The 18,867-nt window shown below is 40.6% G+C and overlaps 1 protein-coding gene across 1 annotated transcript in view; it reads left to right on the plus strand.

Moving 5' to 3' along the window:
* FSHR (follicle stimulating hormone receptor) overlaps nt 1-18,867 on the plus strand; it is a 152,431-nt gene that overhangs the window by 65,448 nt on the left and 68,116 nt on the right. Inside the window, exon 2 of the mRNA XM_010984039.3 lies at nt 1,012-1,083. Within this exon, the coding sequence (XP_010982341.3) occupies nt 1,012-1,083 (72 nt within the window). The remainder of the gene's footprint in view (nt 1-1,011; nt 1,084-18,867) is intronic.

Genomic DNA, 18,867 nt, shown 5'->3' on the forward strand with positions numbered 1-18,867 from the left:
AGGCAGAGAGAATTACAAATGCAGAAGTATTAGGCAAGAAAGAACCTGGCGTGTACAAAGAACAGCAGGAGAATACTGTGAAAAGAATGGGATAAACAAAGGAGAGAGTTGTCAAAATAGAGGTTAGAGGGTCTATGAGAAGGGAGAGTGGGAAGGTCCTACAGGATCCTGCAGGCTATTACATACAATTTGGGTTTTTTCCTGATGAAGATGAGGAGCCACTGGAAGGAATTTTGAGGCAGATGTGAGACAAATACTTCAAGGAGAAGAAAATGGCAAAGGTGAAGTTAGCTGAGGTTAAGACTTTTCTTAGCTGGGAGAAATTAAGGCATATTTGTATAGTGATGGGCAGGATCCAATAAAAAGGAAAAATAGGTGAATGGAATGTATGAAAAAAAGAGGAAAATTGCTGTAATGGCCACCTTCACTAGAAGAGAGAAAAGAGGTATGGTGTGGATTGGAGGGGCTGTTTTTAGTCAGGACCCTGGACAGTTCACCCGCTCTACCAGGAGGGAAGGCAGGGTGTGTAAGCCCTGGTGCAGGTGGGTGGATGGTTGGGAGCCATGTGAGAGTATGAGGAAGTTCTCTTCTACTGATTTCATTATCTCTGAAGTAAGAAGCAAGGTCAGCTAAGCTGGGCAATAGGGAAGTGATATTGGGGGTTGGAGTAGAGAAAGAGAAGAGGGCTCACACAGGGCTATAGACACAACATGGAGTAGCAGCGGCAAGAGGGTTCATATTCCAGCTTTGCTACGTATTAGCCATGTAACCCTGGGCAAGTTTTTTCACCTCTCTAAACCTCAATTTCCTCTTATGCAAAATGAGGGTAACAATAGTGCCAGCATCACTGCTTTGCAGTACGGGTGAAAAGAGATCGTTTAGAAGCAATTGTAATCAGTACTCAATGACAAGCACTTAGTATATGTTGGCTGTTAGCAGAAACTATACATTAGGCACTCAATGACTTATCAATAAATGGACTGTGATATTTTATGTCCATTCTCTTTTCAGGAGGTTTGTTCTGACCAAGCTTCGAGTCATCCCAAAAGGAGCATTTTCTGGATTTGGGGACCTGGAGAAAATGTATGTACCTGAGTGTGTGAATGTTTCACATGGGCTATGGGCACCAACCTCAGATCACGTGTAGCACGATGCTCTATACTTAGAAACCAGACTGACGTACCAAGCAAACATTTTGCACCTAGTCCCATTTCATTTCCTTACCACAGTTCCTAAACAGTAGGGTGGACTCACTCAGTGTGTGGCCACTGAAATGAGCATAAGGTCAATCCAAGCAATTCTCACTTTTTTTTGTATGAGGTATTTCTCCCAAAGTACCTGTGAGTGGAATTTTTATAAACCAAAGCCTGTTTTCTCTGCTGACATTCATTCTTTTTAAGGGACACTCTCTATTATTTCTTTGATTAATATTTAATTGACAGCAGGGACTAACATTTGTGCTTTAGAGGTTTCTAGATTTCTTGTTCCTAAGCCATGCTGACAAGTGGTAATTGATACATAAACATTTGAAAGTACTGGGAAAGTTTACAACACTGAGGGGAAATGCCTTTGAAAAGAGACTTCGTTAATGTAAACAACCACTTTTTATTGGGCTAGTTTAATGTAGGGGTTTCCCCAAATAGGCTTTTGGCGAAGTGGGGCATGGTAAGAAAAAACAGTAAATTCTTCCATGCTTACCGTAACCCCCCCACCCCCATCACCTTTAAAGGTACATGATCCCATCTCCCAGGCTTTTAGGGATGGGAAAATGTGTTTTTCGCCACAGTAGCAGCCAGAATTCAGGACTTAAATGCCACTAAATACAGCTACAGATTGATGGATTACACAGATGGGAACTTTATTTTCATTGTAAGAATAAAAAAAAACCCCAGGTTATATATGTTTCTTCTTCTGTAAGCCATTCAAGTTATTCCTCTTGGTTCTCTCAACCCCATTTCTAAAAAGAATTCTCGCCCAGATCTGAGGAAGCAAGAAAGAAATCCATTAATGAAAAAAACACAAAGCAGAGAGTAGCAATGTGTTTCAGCAGTTAAGCCACCTGCTAGGAGGAGGTTGGTCAGAATCTTGGCTCTAAGTGTTAGTTTTAATATAAACTTACTGTGTAACCTTGATTAAATCACATTATCTCTCAGGGTCTTGGTTTTATCATCTGCGTATTAAGGGAGGAGTTTTTAAAGGGGGAGATGGCTTATGTGATGTCTAGTTTCTATGTGCAAGCACCGCCCAGTTGGATGCGAGTCCAGTTTAAGACCTGCAGCCTTCAGGGTTTACCCTCCTGAAGACATTCAACACTCATGGGAATTGGGAGATGGGGCACTCATCTGAGAGCTCACCAAGGAAAACAGGGAGGGAACAGATTTGGAGAGCTTTTGGCTCAAGGTGTATTCCTGGATAGATTAGCTATTGCCCTGCCTGGAATTAACAAGGACTAGGTGACTATTGGTTATGTCTCATCACCACCCTCAACAGGTCTATAATTGCAAAGAAATTAATCTAAAGACAGGAATATCAGACATCACAAGTAATCCACCACTCAGTCTAGCAAATGTGACTGATCCCTCATTGCGTGCTCAGCCTCCCATGAGACAGATCTTTCTGTAGTGATATAAATGGTTGATCTGAGCCGACATAGCAATAATCCCAGACACAGAGCAGCTGGTGCAGAAACTCAACTTCCTCAGACACACCTCTCTTCTTCCTTTACGTTCTTCCTCCAGTTTTTAATCAGTTTCTTGAACTTAATAAAGATTGGCTTTCTCTTCAATATCCCCCTCTCCACCAATCACAAAGGCCCTTTCCCTCCTTCTGCACATGTGGCCTAGGTTCGCCTCTCCTTATTAAAAAGAAGGTGGAAAGCTTTCTGGGAAATCCTGCCTTCTTTCCCTGCTACCTTCCTCTCTCCTCCCCATCACTGCCACTCTTCTGAAAGAGCAGCCTGCATGCACTGACTCCCTCTCCTTTCCCCTCAATCACCCCTCAGCCTGTGCACTTGCTGTCTGACCACAAATTCCCTTACACTATTAGATTATTCTGTCCAAGATCCCAACAATACCAAAACTGCCAGAACTGATGACCTCTATTTTGTCTTTTTAGTACTTAACCTGTAGGTGTCTTTTGATTCCACTGACCATTCATACCATCCTTCTCAGTCCTCTTACCCCTTTTAACTTGAGTGACACCATGCCCCTCGCCTGCCTTCTGAACCTTCCAGACTACTCCATAGCCAGTTCTGTCCATTTTCTTGTTCGTCAGCTGCCCCTCAAAAATTCAGATATGTTCCAGGGCCCCACTTTTGGCCATTTTCTTTCTTTACAGTCACATTCTCAAATCAGTATTTATCGAATAATGTCTTACTACTAGGTTTAGGGCTCCTAAACCTTCATCTGCAACCCCCACCTCTCTTCTGAAGCAATAATTCTTGTTTTGAAAGGGAGAGATTCCTAAAGATCTACACCTAAGTGAACTGCCAGTGCCTCATATTCAATGTATCCAGACAAATTCATTATCTTTATCCTCCAACTTCTCGTCTCCCCATATTGCCCAGTGAGTAACATCACCATCTGTCCAGACTCCCAAGCAAGGAAATTCAGTCTCCCTTGACTCACATACTTCTCTCTCCTTTATGTGCAGGCACTCTTCCAGTCCTATTGACTCTCCCTCAAAAATATCTCCAGAATCCCTTCCTCATCTCGCTCCTGCTGCTATGTGCTTCAAAGTCACTTGTATAACCTACTGCATGAGGCTGCCTTGCCTGTCCCAGCTCCATTCTTCCGCACTCACACTCAGCTTCCAGACCTTCCCTGCTCAAACTCCCTTGCCAAAGAAACTTTAGGAACAGTCATTGCTCTAGGTTTCAGTCATAAGTTCCTGGCCAAGAAATCAAAGTTGTTACCTCCCACTATACGCAGTGCAGGCCACACTTTCTCCAGGTAGGAAAATTTGCCATTTCCCAAGCACTCCCATTACCAGACATTATGTTGCTTATTTAGAACGTCATGGCTGGTTCTTTGGACAATGCCTGACACATAGAGGTACCAAAAAAATCAGTGCAGGTGAATGTATGAATGAACAAGTAAACAAATATACTTTCACACCAGTCTTATGTAGATGCTGTCCTTCTGCCTAAAGTTCCACTTGGTAGCATCCTGTTTGCCCTGCAGGAGCCAAACCAAATGTTTACCCTTAGGCACAGCCTTTCCAGAACTCTCCACACCATAATCCTGTATTTGTAGTAGCAATAGCACATTTAGCAGATTGTATTTGGAATTTACAGGATTTTTTCCAGATCCCTGGATTGTTCTTTAAGAGCAAGGTCAGAATGTAACTTAACTTTGTATTAAATACAACACCAAGTCCTGTTGTTTTTACCTCCTTGCTATACCTCTCTTCTGTCCACTCATCTCCTCCAGCGACCACAACCTTTCCCTGGAAAACTGCACAGTCTTCTACGTATGCTGCCCCACCCACCAGCCTGCTCTTCCCTCACCCCTATCCATTCTCTACACAGCAACCAGGGTGACATTTTCTAAATTCATATCTAATCATGTCACCTTTGACACCTGTTCATACACAGACATACACAAACACACTCTATGCTTTACTGCTGCTCTTAACATAAAAAAGAAACTAGACCTTTCACATTCTCTCCTTTGCTCTACTAACCCTTTTTCAGTTCGTAAAGTGTACCAAGATATTATGCTGCCCACTATAGGCCTTGCTTGACCCAGACTGTTCCTTCTGTCTAAAACTTCCCTTCCACTCTGACCTCTTAATTTCGTCAGTTCCTCCTCATTCTTCAGTTTCCCACACCAGCGTCATGTGCTCAGGAAAGCCCCCCTGACTTCCCCACCTGGGGCAAAACCCCTACTGATACACTGTCATATCACCAGTCTCTGTGTGATGACAGTCATTTTAGCACTTTTAGAGTTATTTATGCAATAATTCAACCAATGTCTAACTCCCCTACTGGACTGTAAGTTCCATGAGCATAAAGACATGATTGCTTTTACCCAGTCTGGTATCCATGGAGTCTCTCACAGAGTCAGATATATACAATAAATATCTGATAAAAACATGAATAAAAATGAACAAATATAATTAGTTGGAGAGAGAAAATATTCAGATATAGAAAATACTAAATCTTATGATTGATAATGATAAATACACAGGAGTTGACATGCATACAAACACTGGCTGCATATCTACTATGATCTAGGCACTTATATAGTTATAGTTGAAAATATAACCCAGGACAAAAATGTATAGGATGATGTGTGAAAAGTAAGTGATACAAACATTGTACTTGTTCGGACTCTTTCTATTGTGAGAGGTAAAAGAAAATAAATCTCAAACAGGCTTAAGAAAAAGAAGGGAATTTAATGGCTCATTTAACTTGATGGTCAGAGAGGGAGAACGGCTTTAGAAACAGCTCTATTCAGATTCAGTGCCCCAAGGACTTGGCCTCTCTCCCTCTCTCAGGTCTCTTCATTCTGTGAGTTTCAACCCTGAGCCCCACCCTGGTGGCAAGAAGGCAGAAGCAGTTCTATCTTCATACAACATCTCAGGTTCTGTTCAGGGGGAAAGAGCTGATCTTTTTTGCTCAATCTCACAAAAATCTTAAGATTTAGTCTGACTAGCTTAGATGACACAACCATCCCTGGACCAACCACAGCAGTTAAGGAAATGTGATGTTCAAACTGGCTGTGGCCTGGGTAATGGGCTCCATTCCTGGAGTTGAAAACACCTACCCTAACCACATGACCTGCAGTGGGGGAGGGAGATCCACAAACCAAAACTGAGGCCACTGCTGGGGAAAAAAAGTGGACACTAGATGCCGGCAGTTGGGCAAACAAAGGATGTCTAAAAAGAAAATTAGTCTGTTCTCACCTATAAGAGAAAGGTCTCTGTGGCCAGGGTGGCTGGGGATTTGATGAGTTTGATTCTTCCCCTTTCCTCCTGTTAGAATAATTGAAAGAATCCAGTAACTCCGCCCCAATTCACGCTAACAGTTCATCTCCTTTAGTTAATCCAGCTTAATCCAGTCCCCTCTGCTTCTGTAAGAAGTCAAAAGGGGAAGGAGTCTTTTGGTAGAAGTGCAGCAGGAGCTTCTTCATCAGAAATGAAACAATCACTGTCACACATGAGTTTTAATCAGCATCACTGTCTCAAACCTCCCTACTTGTCCCTGCTACGGGACTGGCTGGGGGGAAAGGAGATCACTATACTCTCTGCAATGTGAAGTGGCTTTGCCAAGTGCACTGTAAACTGTTTACATTGTCTTTAATTACTCTGGAGCCATATGTCAGCTTGGCATAAAGGGTGAAGATTACACTAAATAGGGTGGGGGGAGTAGGTGACAATGTGGTGATTTACGGCAACCAGAAAAATTATGTATGGAAATGAGTGCAATTTAAAAACACATCTACGTGTTATTATAACACTGTAAGGGGAAGAAAACCCAGTGTACAACAAAATCTCTTTGAAAATAGGAGCATGATGAATATGTAAATAAGACCAATTAACATCAGCTGAGATATGGTATATGCAGATGAGACGGCAATGAGCCAAAATATGAAATAGTTCCCAAATCATAAATATGAACCATATAAAATTCATTTGAAATATTCATGATAACATAAGGACAAAAAATATAATCAAGTGATTTATTTGCATATAAAAATGAGAACACTAGTCTGACACTCCAGCCTCCACCCCCAGATCACTGAGGAAAGAAAAGTTAACAGAGGGACTTTAAGAGGAAGAGATTTATTGAATGAAAATTGTTGCAAGCACACTAAAAAAGTTGAGGATCGTCCCAGTTGTCAGTTCTTCAGGCCCACTCAGCACAGATAAAGGGAAAGGAAATAAATCAGGTAATTAAAATCCTAATGGCACCAGTGCTAAAAAAAATTTGAGTTCCCATCTGCTTTGTCTTCCTAAGCACCTCTTTGTTACCTATCTTAGGTCTGTTCCTACCCTGACCTTCTGGGATTCTGAGAGTGAATGGGCAGAAAGTCTTGAGTCCCACCTACTGAAATAAAGCAAGAAGAAAAGGCTGATGATTCTACTGGCTCCTGGTAAAAAAAACAAAAAAACAAAAAAACAAAACTGGAGGCCAGTGTTGGAATGGCTAGACCTCTGAATGGGAAGAAGGGATTTGAATCCCAGGGCATAAAAAAGAAAATGAGGTTCAGTGGTTCTCATCTCAGGCTGTACTTTAGACTCCCCTAGGGAAATTCTCAAATAATCCACAAGCCTGACTGTCACCTACAGGGATTTTCCATTACATTTGCCTAGGGTGGGGCCAAGCACTGATCACTTTTTAAAGCCTTCTTGATGATTCTAATGTATATCCACAGTTGAAAGCCACTGAGATGGATGATACTTGTTTCAATCAAATTCGTAGAAAGAATATTCACAAACATGTATGGTGTGTCTATATGCTGTAGCTGGAGAATAAAGAAAGACGAGATGGTGGGAGATGAGGTCAGAGAAGAAGCTGGGGTAGTGTCACAGAGCACCTTGTAGGCCATGGGGACAAACTTGAGTGTCACAGTGAGTCTGATGGAAATTAAATGGGCTATTTTGATCAACTAAGTGAAATTATCTGACTTGTATTTGTTAAAGTTCACTTGTACACATAGATTTTGATTTGCTGATATTTTGTTGAGAATTTTGAGGTCTATAATTTTAGAGATACTAGTCTACATATTTCTTTTCCTGTAATCGATTTGTTTGGCTTTGTTATGCTGGTGCTATAAAACGAGTTGAGAAATGCTCCCTTATCCTATCTACGCCGAAAGAGTTCCTTACAATAACATTAGTTTTTTTTTCTTCCCTACAAATGGTGGTGCTGAATCAACTTGGTATTCATATGGGAAAAAAATAAATAAATCTCAACCTCATATCATACACAAAATTTGCCTCTAAATGGACCATAGACTTAAATATAAAAGCTAAAACTTTAAAACTTCTAGAAGAAAATATAGGAGAAAATCTTCACAATCTTGGGCTATGCAACAATTTCTTAAATAGGATACAAAAAGCATAAAATACAATTTTACTTTGAAAAAATAAAAAACTCTGCTCTTCAGAAGAACAGCTATCAGGAAAATGAAAAACCGAGTCACAGGTAGGGAGAAAAATATTTCCAAAGGATGCTTCTGAAAAAGGCCTTGTATTAAGAATATTTAAAGAACTCTTATAGGTGAAAAATAAGTAGGTAAATAATCCAGTTGAAAATGGGCAAAAGATCTGAACAGATTCTTCACAAAAGAAGATACACAAATGGGCAATGAGTATATGAAAAGAGAGTCAACATTAGCAGTCATCATGGAAATGCAATTTAAAACCTTAATGAAATACCATTATACACCCACTAGAATGGCTAGAATTAAAGGTTGACGATATAGGTATCAATGAAGCTGCAGAGCAACTGGAACTCTCATGTATCTGTGAGACTGCAAAATAGTACAACACCTTTTTGGAAGCAGTTTGACAGTTTCTTATAAAAAGTATTTATCAAGAGAAATAAAAACATATGTCCACACAAAGACTAGTTCAGGAGTGTTCACAACATTCATAATAGCCCCAAACTGAAAACAACCCAAATACTTATCACCACAAATTGTGTTCTATGCATAACAGAATACTAGTAAGTAATAAAATACTAGTAAGTAATAAAAAGGAATAAAATGCTAATACAACAACATGCATGAGTCTCAAGCACTATACTAAGGCAATGAAGCCAAACACAAAAGAATATACCATACATTACATAATTCTATTTATAGGAAACTGGAAGAAAGAGTATCTAATCAATGGTGACAGGAAGCTCAAGAGTACTTGCTGGGGCTGAGGGTGATGGTGGAGATTGTCTGGGAAGGGGCACAAAGGAACTTTTTAGGCTGGTGGAGATGTTCTCTATCTTGATCGTGATGGTTGTTACAAAATACATGAAATTGTAAAAACTCATCGAACAGTTCAAATGAGTGCATAGTATTATTTGTCAAATTGCACTTCAATGAAGTTGACTTTTTAAAACCAACAATTTTTTCAGCACCTATTTGGGGCCAGGTGTTTTAAATACCACATCTCAGTTAATCTGCACTTTACAGACGGCTAGTGACATTCAGAAAAGGTAAGCGACCAACCAGCACCAGAGAGTTCTTTTGTAGCGAAGCTAGGATTTGAACCCAAAATAATCTGGTCTTTTCAGCTACACAAGGCTTCCTTTTTTGTTGGCATCTACAAATTCCAAAGTCATTCTACTAAAGTGAAAAGTGACAAAGGGGAGGATTAAGGCTGTGAAAGCTTCCTCTGATGTCATTTAAAATTAGAAGAGAGGATTTCTATGCCTAAGCCTTTGAAATTGCCATAAACCAGAACCTACAGTCATTTTCTACAGGGACAGTCATAGAGGAGAGGAAACCTCTTCTTGGAGGGTTTTTTTGTTTTTTGTTTTTTATTTTTTTGCCTTCAAGTTCCAGTAGGCCAGCTCATCTCTGGGTAAAGATCCTGCTGAGACTGGCTTTAGTTCAAGGGTTTGCAAAACTGGGCTGCCTGTTAAGTTGCAAATTAACTTAGCAGTTGGGAAATGTAAGAGTTGAGCCAATTAAATTGTCATTATTGACCCAGATAAAACATGACTTAGTGTCTAGAAGGTGAACGTCCTTATATTATTTCCTATTGTCCATAAATATTCTGAAAATAAGTACTTTTGTTGTATTTATTGCTTCAACCAAAAACACAAGAAGCCTTTTTCTTGTCACTTTTTGGGTTGTTGTGGTTTTAGTGTTTCCTTTAAGTCTCCTTATTTTCAACTCTTTCTAGGTGGGTCCTTAAAATAAACTCTACAATATCTAACAGCTGCCTGTTCAGATCAGAAAGAATAATATATTAGCTTTGCATTTATACGCTTGGTTTTGTTTTTAGTTTTGCTTTTTGCTTGTTTGTTTTCATTTTGATTTCTTTTTATGTACTGGGGATAAGGAGGGACTCTGATAGAGGGAACAGTTCCTGAGATCTAGTGATTTTGTAGGTGCCCCTAACCTTATAATCGTGATAACTCTTCACATCTCAGTCCCTTGTGCTTTAGGCATGAAAATAATGTAGGGTTTCCTTTGCTGGAAGGGATTCTAGAAAAAGGAATACTGAAAGAATACAGATTAGACCCCCATTGTCTTAAGCAGCTCAGCCTGCTGTATTAAAATACTGAACTAGATGGCTTAAACAACAAACATTTAAATCTCACAGTTCTGAGAGAACAAGAGTAGAAGATTCAAGAGTTCAAGATTAGAGTCTGGTGAGAACCTACTCCCTGCCTTCTCTGTATCTTCACCTGGTTAAGAGAGAGCTCTAGTCTCTTTATTCTCTTATGTGGGTACCAATCCCATCATGGGAGCTCCACCCCCAGGACCTTATCCAAGTATTTCTCGAGTCCCCATCTATAAATTCCAACACACTGGAGATTAGAGTCTGAACCTATGGATTTGGGGTGGTGTGGGGAAAGACAAACATTCAGTCCATAGCACCCACTGTGAACTAGCAAGCTTAGTCATGTTGTATGCTGCAGATGCTCCCTTGCTTGGGAAGTACAGATATGCCCTCATTAACATCTTCCATTTCTAGGATCCTCTACCCTCTTGGCTACTTGATGCACTGAGGCGTTCATGGTCCTGCTGACCTCTGTTTGGTGCCTTTAATTCAGCAGTTATAACTTACAGGTGGCAAGACTTGACAGAGGTTCCTCAAGAAAGGCTTGAGGAATACAAATCAAATACAATCTTCTTCCATTTTGTAATCAACAGCCAAGCAACATTACCTTTTCTTTTAAGACTTCTGCTTCAGCCATGCCTGCCCTTCTGACCTTTCTTGACAAGGCAAGCTGTGGGAGAGGCCTCCAACCATGTTACGTTTGTCAGGGCTCACAGATATACCAGAAAATGAACTGACCTTTTTTTTTTCCTCTCTGCCAGTAACTCAATCTTTGTTTCTACTCAGAGAAGAGACAATTAAGGCAGCACAATACTCAAGTTAAAAATAGCCTCATGTCTCTGCCCCGGAGACTCTTGCTAGGTATTTTTTTTTTAATAGAATGGTATTAAAATAAAAAGATGCAATCTAAACACAAGCTCCAATCGATGCACAAACTATTTATTTTTATTTCCTCATTTAGCCCATGCCCATCACAACCACATCCATCTGGGCTGTTTATGACTTAATAAGATGCTTTAAACAGTAAAAGACTCAGATAGGATATGGGCCCACTTGCCTGCCTACCCCCCCACCCCTTCTAACAAATAAGCTACTTGAATCTACGCTTCATAAACCTCTTCTGTGATGCTCAGGTCCACCCTGCTTAGCCTACACAGAAATCAAATGATCAGAGATGGGTTTTTATAGTTCAGACCATTCCCAAAGTTAAACAGGCGGAGAGGAAAAGCAGAAGAGTGAGGGATAAACGCCAGGGGAGCCTAAATGAATAAAATGGAAGTTAACCATCCCGGTGGGTCTGAGATTCTGAGAGAGTCTGGGCATAGAGATAGCAATTGTTGATGCCAAGTGTTTTAGAAACATGCAGTCTGCACTTGGGTGTGAGCGTGCTTTGAAAAGTTAAAAGTGCATCCAAATCCAAATGCAAGGTATGAATAATAAAGAGAGCACATTTGCTGTTTCCCATTCATGGTGTCTCAGCTCAACCTATCTTGTCTTTCTCTCTTCTCATATTCCTCCAAGGCACCTAGCATGGGGCTGGGCCCAATGGAAAGAGAATGGCAGGCCAAGTTTGTGAATTTGTTATCCCTACCTCTTGGGTCCTTTCCCAACTTTTCAGAACCTCTTCCCCAAATCAGGCTCTCAATATTAAAAAATATATATATATATCATTCTTCATTCTTCTTTCCCAGTAAAGATAACAGCATCTGAATAATGTATTGGCATTGAAATGCTAAGGAGTAATGCCAGTTCCAAAGGATTGAATTGCTAATGGTAGGATTTTACTCAATGTGGCACACAGTGTTTAAGGTTGCTTTAATACATGAAAAATTGTATCCAGACTGACTTACTTGTTTGGACTGCAAAGGCCATGTGTACATGAACAGAAATTTGAGGGAAAGATGAGCTTCCTGTGATCACAGACATTAGTGCCTTCAAGATTCCATCTGCTGAGGCCAGGCCCCCTCACTGTCTGACTGACTAGGTGGAGAACTCAGGCTGGTGTTTGTTGGTTTGTTTGTTTCCTTCATTGAATGTTAAAAATCAGGGTGCCAGTCTTCATGTATTTGTTTAAAATATGCCCCCTTAGATTGCCTTCCCTGCTTCTCTTCATATGTACACATAACTTCTCAGTCTGGTCCAGTAAGACACTTAAGATGTGACTTTTTATTTAACAAAGTGGACATTTGCTTTGGGGGGAAAAGGATGGTGGCTTACTACAGCAGCAAGTCCCATAACAAACAAACAAAACCCCTGCATAGAGACTAAATTCTACGCTAACTTCAAGGAAATGAGGCCAAATCAGAAATCACCGGTTGGAGCCTTTTAAAGAGAGATTTATAGACTTCAGTCAAGTCAAGACTTCACTCGAGACAAGTGCAGCCTGATGGATGACACCAGCTAATCCATCAAGTGATTTATCAGGGTTCACGGCGTAAATGATTGTGACTTCCATCACTCCCTGCACACCTGTGAGGATGAGGCTTCCTCAAGCCTGGGACACCTCCTCTGACTAGTGTACGTGCTGCTATGTTTGTTCTGTTCTATTTGTTAGCAACTCTGAGAGAGATCAAGCAAACTCAGATAAGCATACTCCATCCATCAGCCAATAATTCCACAAATTCTTCCTGAGTCACAAAATACATTAATTAGGTGAGGGATGATCTGGTGTAGCTTATGTACCAGTCCCTGCTAGATGTTCTGGACAACAAAGATAAAGATACAAAGTCCCTGCTCTCAAGGAGTTCCCAAAGAGAACAACAACCATTAGCTGTCATTTGTTGAGTGATTATTTTGCTGGAAACCGAGATAAGCCACATTACGTGCATCATCTCATTTAATTATAATAACCTCATCATCCCAATTTTACAGTGAGGAGATTAAAGTCAAAGAGGTTATGTGACTTGCCCAATGTCACACATCTAGTAAGTGGTGGGGCCAAGGTGAGAACCCAGGCTTTCTGACTGTAATGCTCACACAGTCATCTATTTTTCTGTAATATCTACGGACACAACAAATATGGTCTACATCATACATGATATAGGAGGGTGATAATCTTGTTCTCTAATGGAAAGAAGCAAGACATTCATAAACACAAATTCACAGAGTCCTCATCCATTTTATTTGTAGTAGCAGTCTGAGTATCTTCGCATTGGTTTCCTATTTTACAACTTCAAAACTGCCTCATATACCTCAGCTCATTTAATCTCACACACCAACCCTTCAGTAGCAGCTGGGCAAGAATTTGAGCCCATCTCACAGGTGAGGAAATGAAGTTCAGAGAGGTTTGGTGACTGGCCTGAGATCAACACCATGGAGGTGGGATGTCACAGATGCCACAACTCATGCATTTTCTCAATATAATGCTTTGCTTCTTGCAATGCTGTCTCTTATTTATTAAAGAGAAATTACATCTTGAGAGTCTTATAGTCACATCAGTACAGGATAGTGACACAGTGTCCAAGTCAGAAGAAAAAAGTAACACTTATATTTTTACCAAGTACATAAACTTTAATATGCAGGTGTTTTTGTTCAGCATTTTTCCTATTTTCCACTCAGTCCTGAGCACATGGCAGTGGGGGAAAAAGATGACCTAGAAGTGTATGGGTGTGTGGTCCAAGAAGTAAAAATTCAAGGGCAAAACTAGCCTTTTCCATGCCAAAGAGGAAATGCCCCAATGGGGTGTGTCCATTTTTAAAAACTAGTCCAAGCTATCTCATCAAAACATCATTTTTTAAAGAAAATTTCCTTTCTAAGTCAACTATATTTATTAGCTTTTATTCTTTCTGGTTTTGCTTACTTCTTTTTGTCTCTCCTTGGAATTAACATTCTAGTAACATGTAGATTTAACCAGAACTTCTTAGCCAAGATACAGAATTTCATCTCTACAAGAAGGGATTTTTCTTTCAGTTAAATGCAATAAGCATTTTATGAGTTCCTACTAAGTGTCTCCTACATCATGGCATCCCAAATCTTAATGTGCATACGGGGCGATCCAACTAATATGGAGAGTCTGACTAAGGAGGTCTGGGTGGGACCTGCGAGTCTGCAGTGCTAACCAGCTCCCAGGTGAAGCCGGCACTGCTGGTCCATGGTCCTGATGGACTAACAAGATCTAAAAATTACTAGTCTTGTGTAAGGAGCTGTATGGTGGAGGATGCAAGAGAAATGACCCACAGTCCCTGCTCCAGCATAGTTGTCAATAAAATACACATAAAACAGTTAGAGAAAAGCACAGAACAAATGCATAAACATGTATTCTATTGCTATAACCACATGATAGGTAATGGGGAAAAGTTCTCTTACTCTCTTTTGTCAGATCACATTTAATCGTAAAAATAGTCCTCTTTTTTTTTTTTTTTTAGGATAACTAGTCATGTATTATCTCAGTTTCTGAAAGCCCCTCTATTGGTACTGTGGAAACACAGCTAGATATTGAAAAATTCAATTCACATCCAACTATTTCAGGAGCAAACCCATTGTATGGCTCATCTGGGCAAACTGTGTCTCATAAGTACTCTTTCTTATGACAGGATAGCACTATCTCAGGAAAAAAGTAGGAGACTGAATACAGGCATTTATGTCCTGGTAGCCTGAGGTGGACAAAGGTCAGAGGGAAAGTACAGGTTAAGGTAGACCATGTTTCATTCAGATCAAATGCAGCTAAGATTTGTGAGTGAGGTGGGTTGGGGAAAGAGAGATGAAGGAAGGCAATGGGAATGCTGGAAACAAACAAAGACACCTTCTTTGTTCCTCACCCCTTCAGCCAAGACCCAGAAGTACTGGCACAATCAATGGAGCTCACAGGAAACCTAGAGCAGCATGAAAGCTATGCTGGTCTGCATGAGTTCCAAGGGAGGAATGCTGTGGAGCTAATCACTGGACTCAGATTGCCATTTAATGCCTTTCCTCCACAAGCCATCCTTCAAGTTTATAGCAGGACAAGAGTTCATTACCATGTTCCTGTTTTGCACATTCCTGAACAAGGTTATGCCTCCAATTTTAAGCGTGTGTATAAAAGGAATGAGAGAAGGTGGGAGGGTGAGAGAGTTTCTGGAGGGAATGGTAATAAACAGAATAAGCGCTCCTCACCAACTGGAAATGCGAATCGCCCCCACCTGCTTATGACTTTGTGCAATCAGAAGGAACAACATTTCACAGACTCTCAGATTCATTCTTATTAGAAGCTCCTAAGCTCCTTTCATCAATCTATCTATCCATTCATCTTTCAATCAGTCTCCTGTATTAGGAACTGAAAGAAAAGACAGGATTTGGTTCTAGCTCCCAAGAAGTTTGTGATGCAGTTACAGAAATAAGAGGAATTCATGTGAAATGAGGTCACAGACCAGAACAGAAGCAACCTCTAAAGGTTGCTGTCCAAGTCCTGGGTGCTGAAAGCAGTTCAAAGAGGTGGGAGTTAGATCAATGTGAAGCAGTGAAGCCAAAGGTTTTGTGGAGACTATAGGATTTCCATAATCAAAGGGGAGAGGGCAAAGTGTTCTGAGTGGCAGATATTAATGAAACAGATTCAAAATCGTAACGGGGATATGAGGTCTTCCTGAAGAGGTCTGCAGGCTCCCACAGTCCATGTCTTTTGATCACATTATGCACAATGGGCTCCCACTATGCTCCGAAAGTTCAAACAGTAGTAGAAACAAAGAAGCTCCATGCACTGGGATAACTGTATCTGAATTTACCAGGATATTGGCTCCTTGAAAGCCCCACCCATGATTTTGTAGTCAGGATGCTAGGAGCCTGTTCATCAATATCCAGATAGTGTAATGGTCTGCGTACAACAGGCAGACTCAAATTACATCTAAAGCTGCTTATTCTCATTGATTTGGGGGAACTGTTGTTAAGGAGCCACCTCTCCAGAGAGAGATGTCCCTTAGGCTGGGCTTATGCAGAACCAAAGGGAATGAAAGATTTATGTGTTTCCACTTATCTCAGTGTAATTACATAGTCAAATCAGAGTATATGTAAAAGTCACTTCGGGGTCTAAATTGTCCAATCTCTGTTTCCATAGATTGCCTTCACTAAGTAAATAACAAACTTACATCATTACCATATCCTAGTCAGAAGCACAGGAAGGAGAAGTGGCCAACCACACCCAGGGTAGTTTGGTGCAACTAGATCTCTTAACTCCAAGAACTACTAGTCCTTCCTGAGGACAGCATAAAATTCCTCAATGCTCCCTAAGCGTGGGAAGCAAGGAAGTTGGAAAGGGAGATATTCTGCTCCTACCCAAAGCACAACAGTGTTTCCCTGATCTCCTCTGGAGACACCCAAGTGAATGCTAACTGTTTCCAAGCCTAGTTTTCTCCATTGTAGAAATATGAGGTCTTGGTGGGCTTCAGAAAATGCTCTAAGATCTGCCATATTCTGCCTCCCCCCCCCCATAAACTGTTGTTAGTGTCAAGATGAAAGAGAGGCTATGTCCGATCAGTGAGTTCATGGGTGACACAATACTATAGCTGGTCTCTGCCTCTTGACAATCCTCTGTTTAAACAATGCAAATAGGAGGATTTGACTGCGCTCAACATGCCACTTCCTCAGTTCTTTCTCATCATCTCTATCTTTTTAGTCCTAACCTGCTCTTGCTCTTGTCCCTGGAGTCTGGGGATTACCAACCCCAGAGATACATTTGGCTATTTAGAGCTTAATATGCCATATTTGAAGCTATGAAAAAAGAAAATGCTGTTCCAGCCATTCACTAATATGTGATTAAAAGCAAAACGATGTCCTTTGAAAGACTTCAAAAGAAAACAGTAATGAGCACATGTGTGGGTTCTGTAACCATCCTATGTAGAGGAGAAAATGTTGATAGCAATGAATATTTTCAGAATGGGCATTTCTCTGCCCTTGTTCTATCATCCCTTCTTTGGCATTCAAAATCTCCTCATTCCCCCATTGACATCTATCTGTCCTGATTCTCACTCCAAATAATTCCTTAAACACAAGAGGAGACAATCACCTTTAAGCCACAGGTTAAATGCCCCAGAACCAGGTCACTGGGCAAAATTTGGGAAGATAAAGTTAAAAAAGCACCAGCTCTAGACTCTACAGTATAAAATATGATATGGGAGAATGTGCACCTGCCTTGCCTATGTCCCTGGAAACATGGCCAAAATAAATTGCTATGTACATGGTGGGAGGGTGGTTAAGGCACTTTAAGCCACTACCATTGCACCATTTCTCCAGTGTGCTTTTTTCCTCTTCACTTCTTAGAAGTAAATGTCCCAAGATGAGACAAGAAGGAAGCTCCCTTTAGGCTGAGAGTCTATTCCCTTCCCTTCAGGTAAGGATGCCAAGGGGATAATCTCAAAGAAACAATACATCTCCTGGTCTAGCTAGAACTCCTCAGACCAGACTCCCTTTCAATTCTAGAATATTTCATTGCATTGTTTCCCAGCAACCCCTAACTTGGGTCTTCTTTAGAATAATCTAGAATTTAAAAAAATAAAATCCTCCAAGGCCATAAATCAAAGCTAACGTGAGGACTAAATTAATCCTTCATGCAGCTTGGAAATCCTGTAATAGACATGCACATTTCTGCCCAGTTCTACCCACCCTAATTGCCATTTCCATTTTCTAGTACAACTCAGGATTTCTGCATGGCAGGAGGAGCTCCCAGACATGTCACCCTCAGAAGCTGGGCTAAGCAAAAAGGCGGGCTGTCTCTTTTCAGAAACAGAAAAGGCGTGCTCACTGTAGCATGTAAACATTTCATACTGAGTGAATTCCATTTCTTTCCATACTCATCACAAATGAGCACCACCAAAATGTTCAAATACATATTCACGATGTGCCTCTCAAATGCACTGCATGAAAAAAAATCAGAGCTAAGCACGAGGCACAGATCCATTTCATTTAATTAGAGTTTCAGAGAAGCCTAAAGAAAAAGGTCTATATCTCCTAAGTGTTCTGTTTCTGTACAAGAATAGCTGTCATGCATTGTCAGGTGATTTGAATTGAAAATGATTCCAAATGCAAAGCCTTTAAACCCCAAATGTTTGACTCGAGTAATATTAGCATAGACAGACAATGAAAGAAACCATTGAGCCATTCCGATTCCAGATTTTGTCCCTTTTCCCTTTACAATGAATCAAGGTGAGAGACTATTTCCTCTGTATCAATGCCGGAGCCCTGATTGAACACCATCTGAGGAAATCCTGCATTGCTCTCAGCACATCCCCTGAGTGTGCTCACTCCTTATTTTGATTCTCTCCTGTTGTATTTTCAAGTCCCTTTAATAATTTCTCCAACTTAGCTACCACTTACCTCCAAGGCCAGGTCAGGCTCCTCATGAGCCTGTAGACGTGCTATCTCCTTTCTTACCTTCTTATCTCTGCTCACTGTTCCCCTACCTTCAGTGCTACCATGCCTCTCTCTGTACACATAACCATTTATCATGTATTCCTTCCTTCCATGTATATTTACTGAGCACCTACTCTGTGCTAGACACTGGAGAGACAACACTGATTAAGACAGAGATCCTTGCCCTCATGAATTTTAGATTCTTGGAGCAAGAGACAAAAAATAAACAATAAGTTAAAAAAAATCAAGTAACTTATCTAGAGATAATAAGTTCTGAGTATGCGGGTGGAAGGGGAGAAAAATCAGAACAGGGTA

The sequence above is a fragment of the Camelus dromedarius genome, chromosome 15 (assembly GCF_036321535.1).
Source record: "Camelus dromedarius isolate mCamDro1 chromosome 15, mCamDro1.pat, whole genome shotgun sequence".
NCBI classification, from domain to species: domain Eukaryota; kingdom Metazoa; phylum Chordata; class Mammalia; order Artiodactyla; family Camelidae; genus Camelus; species Camelus dromedarius.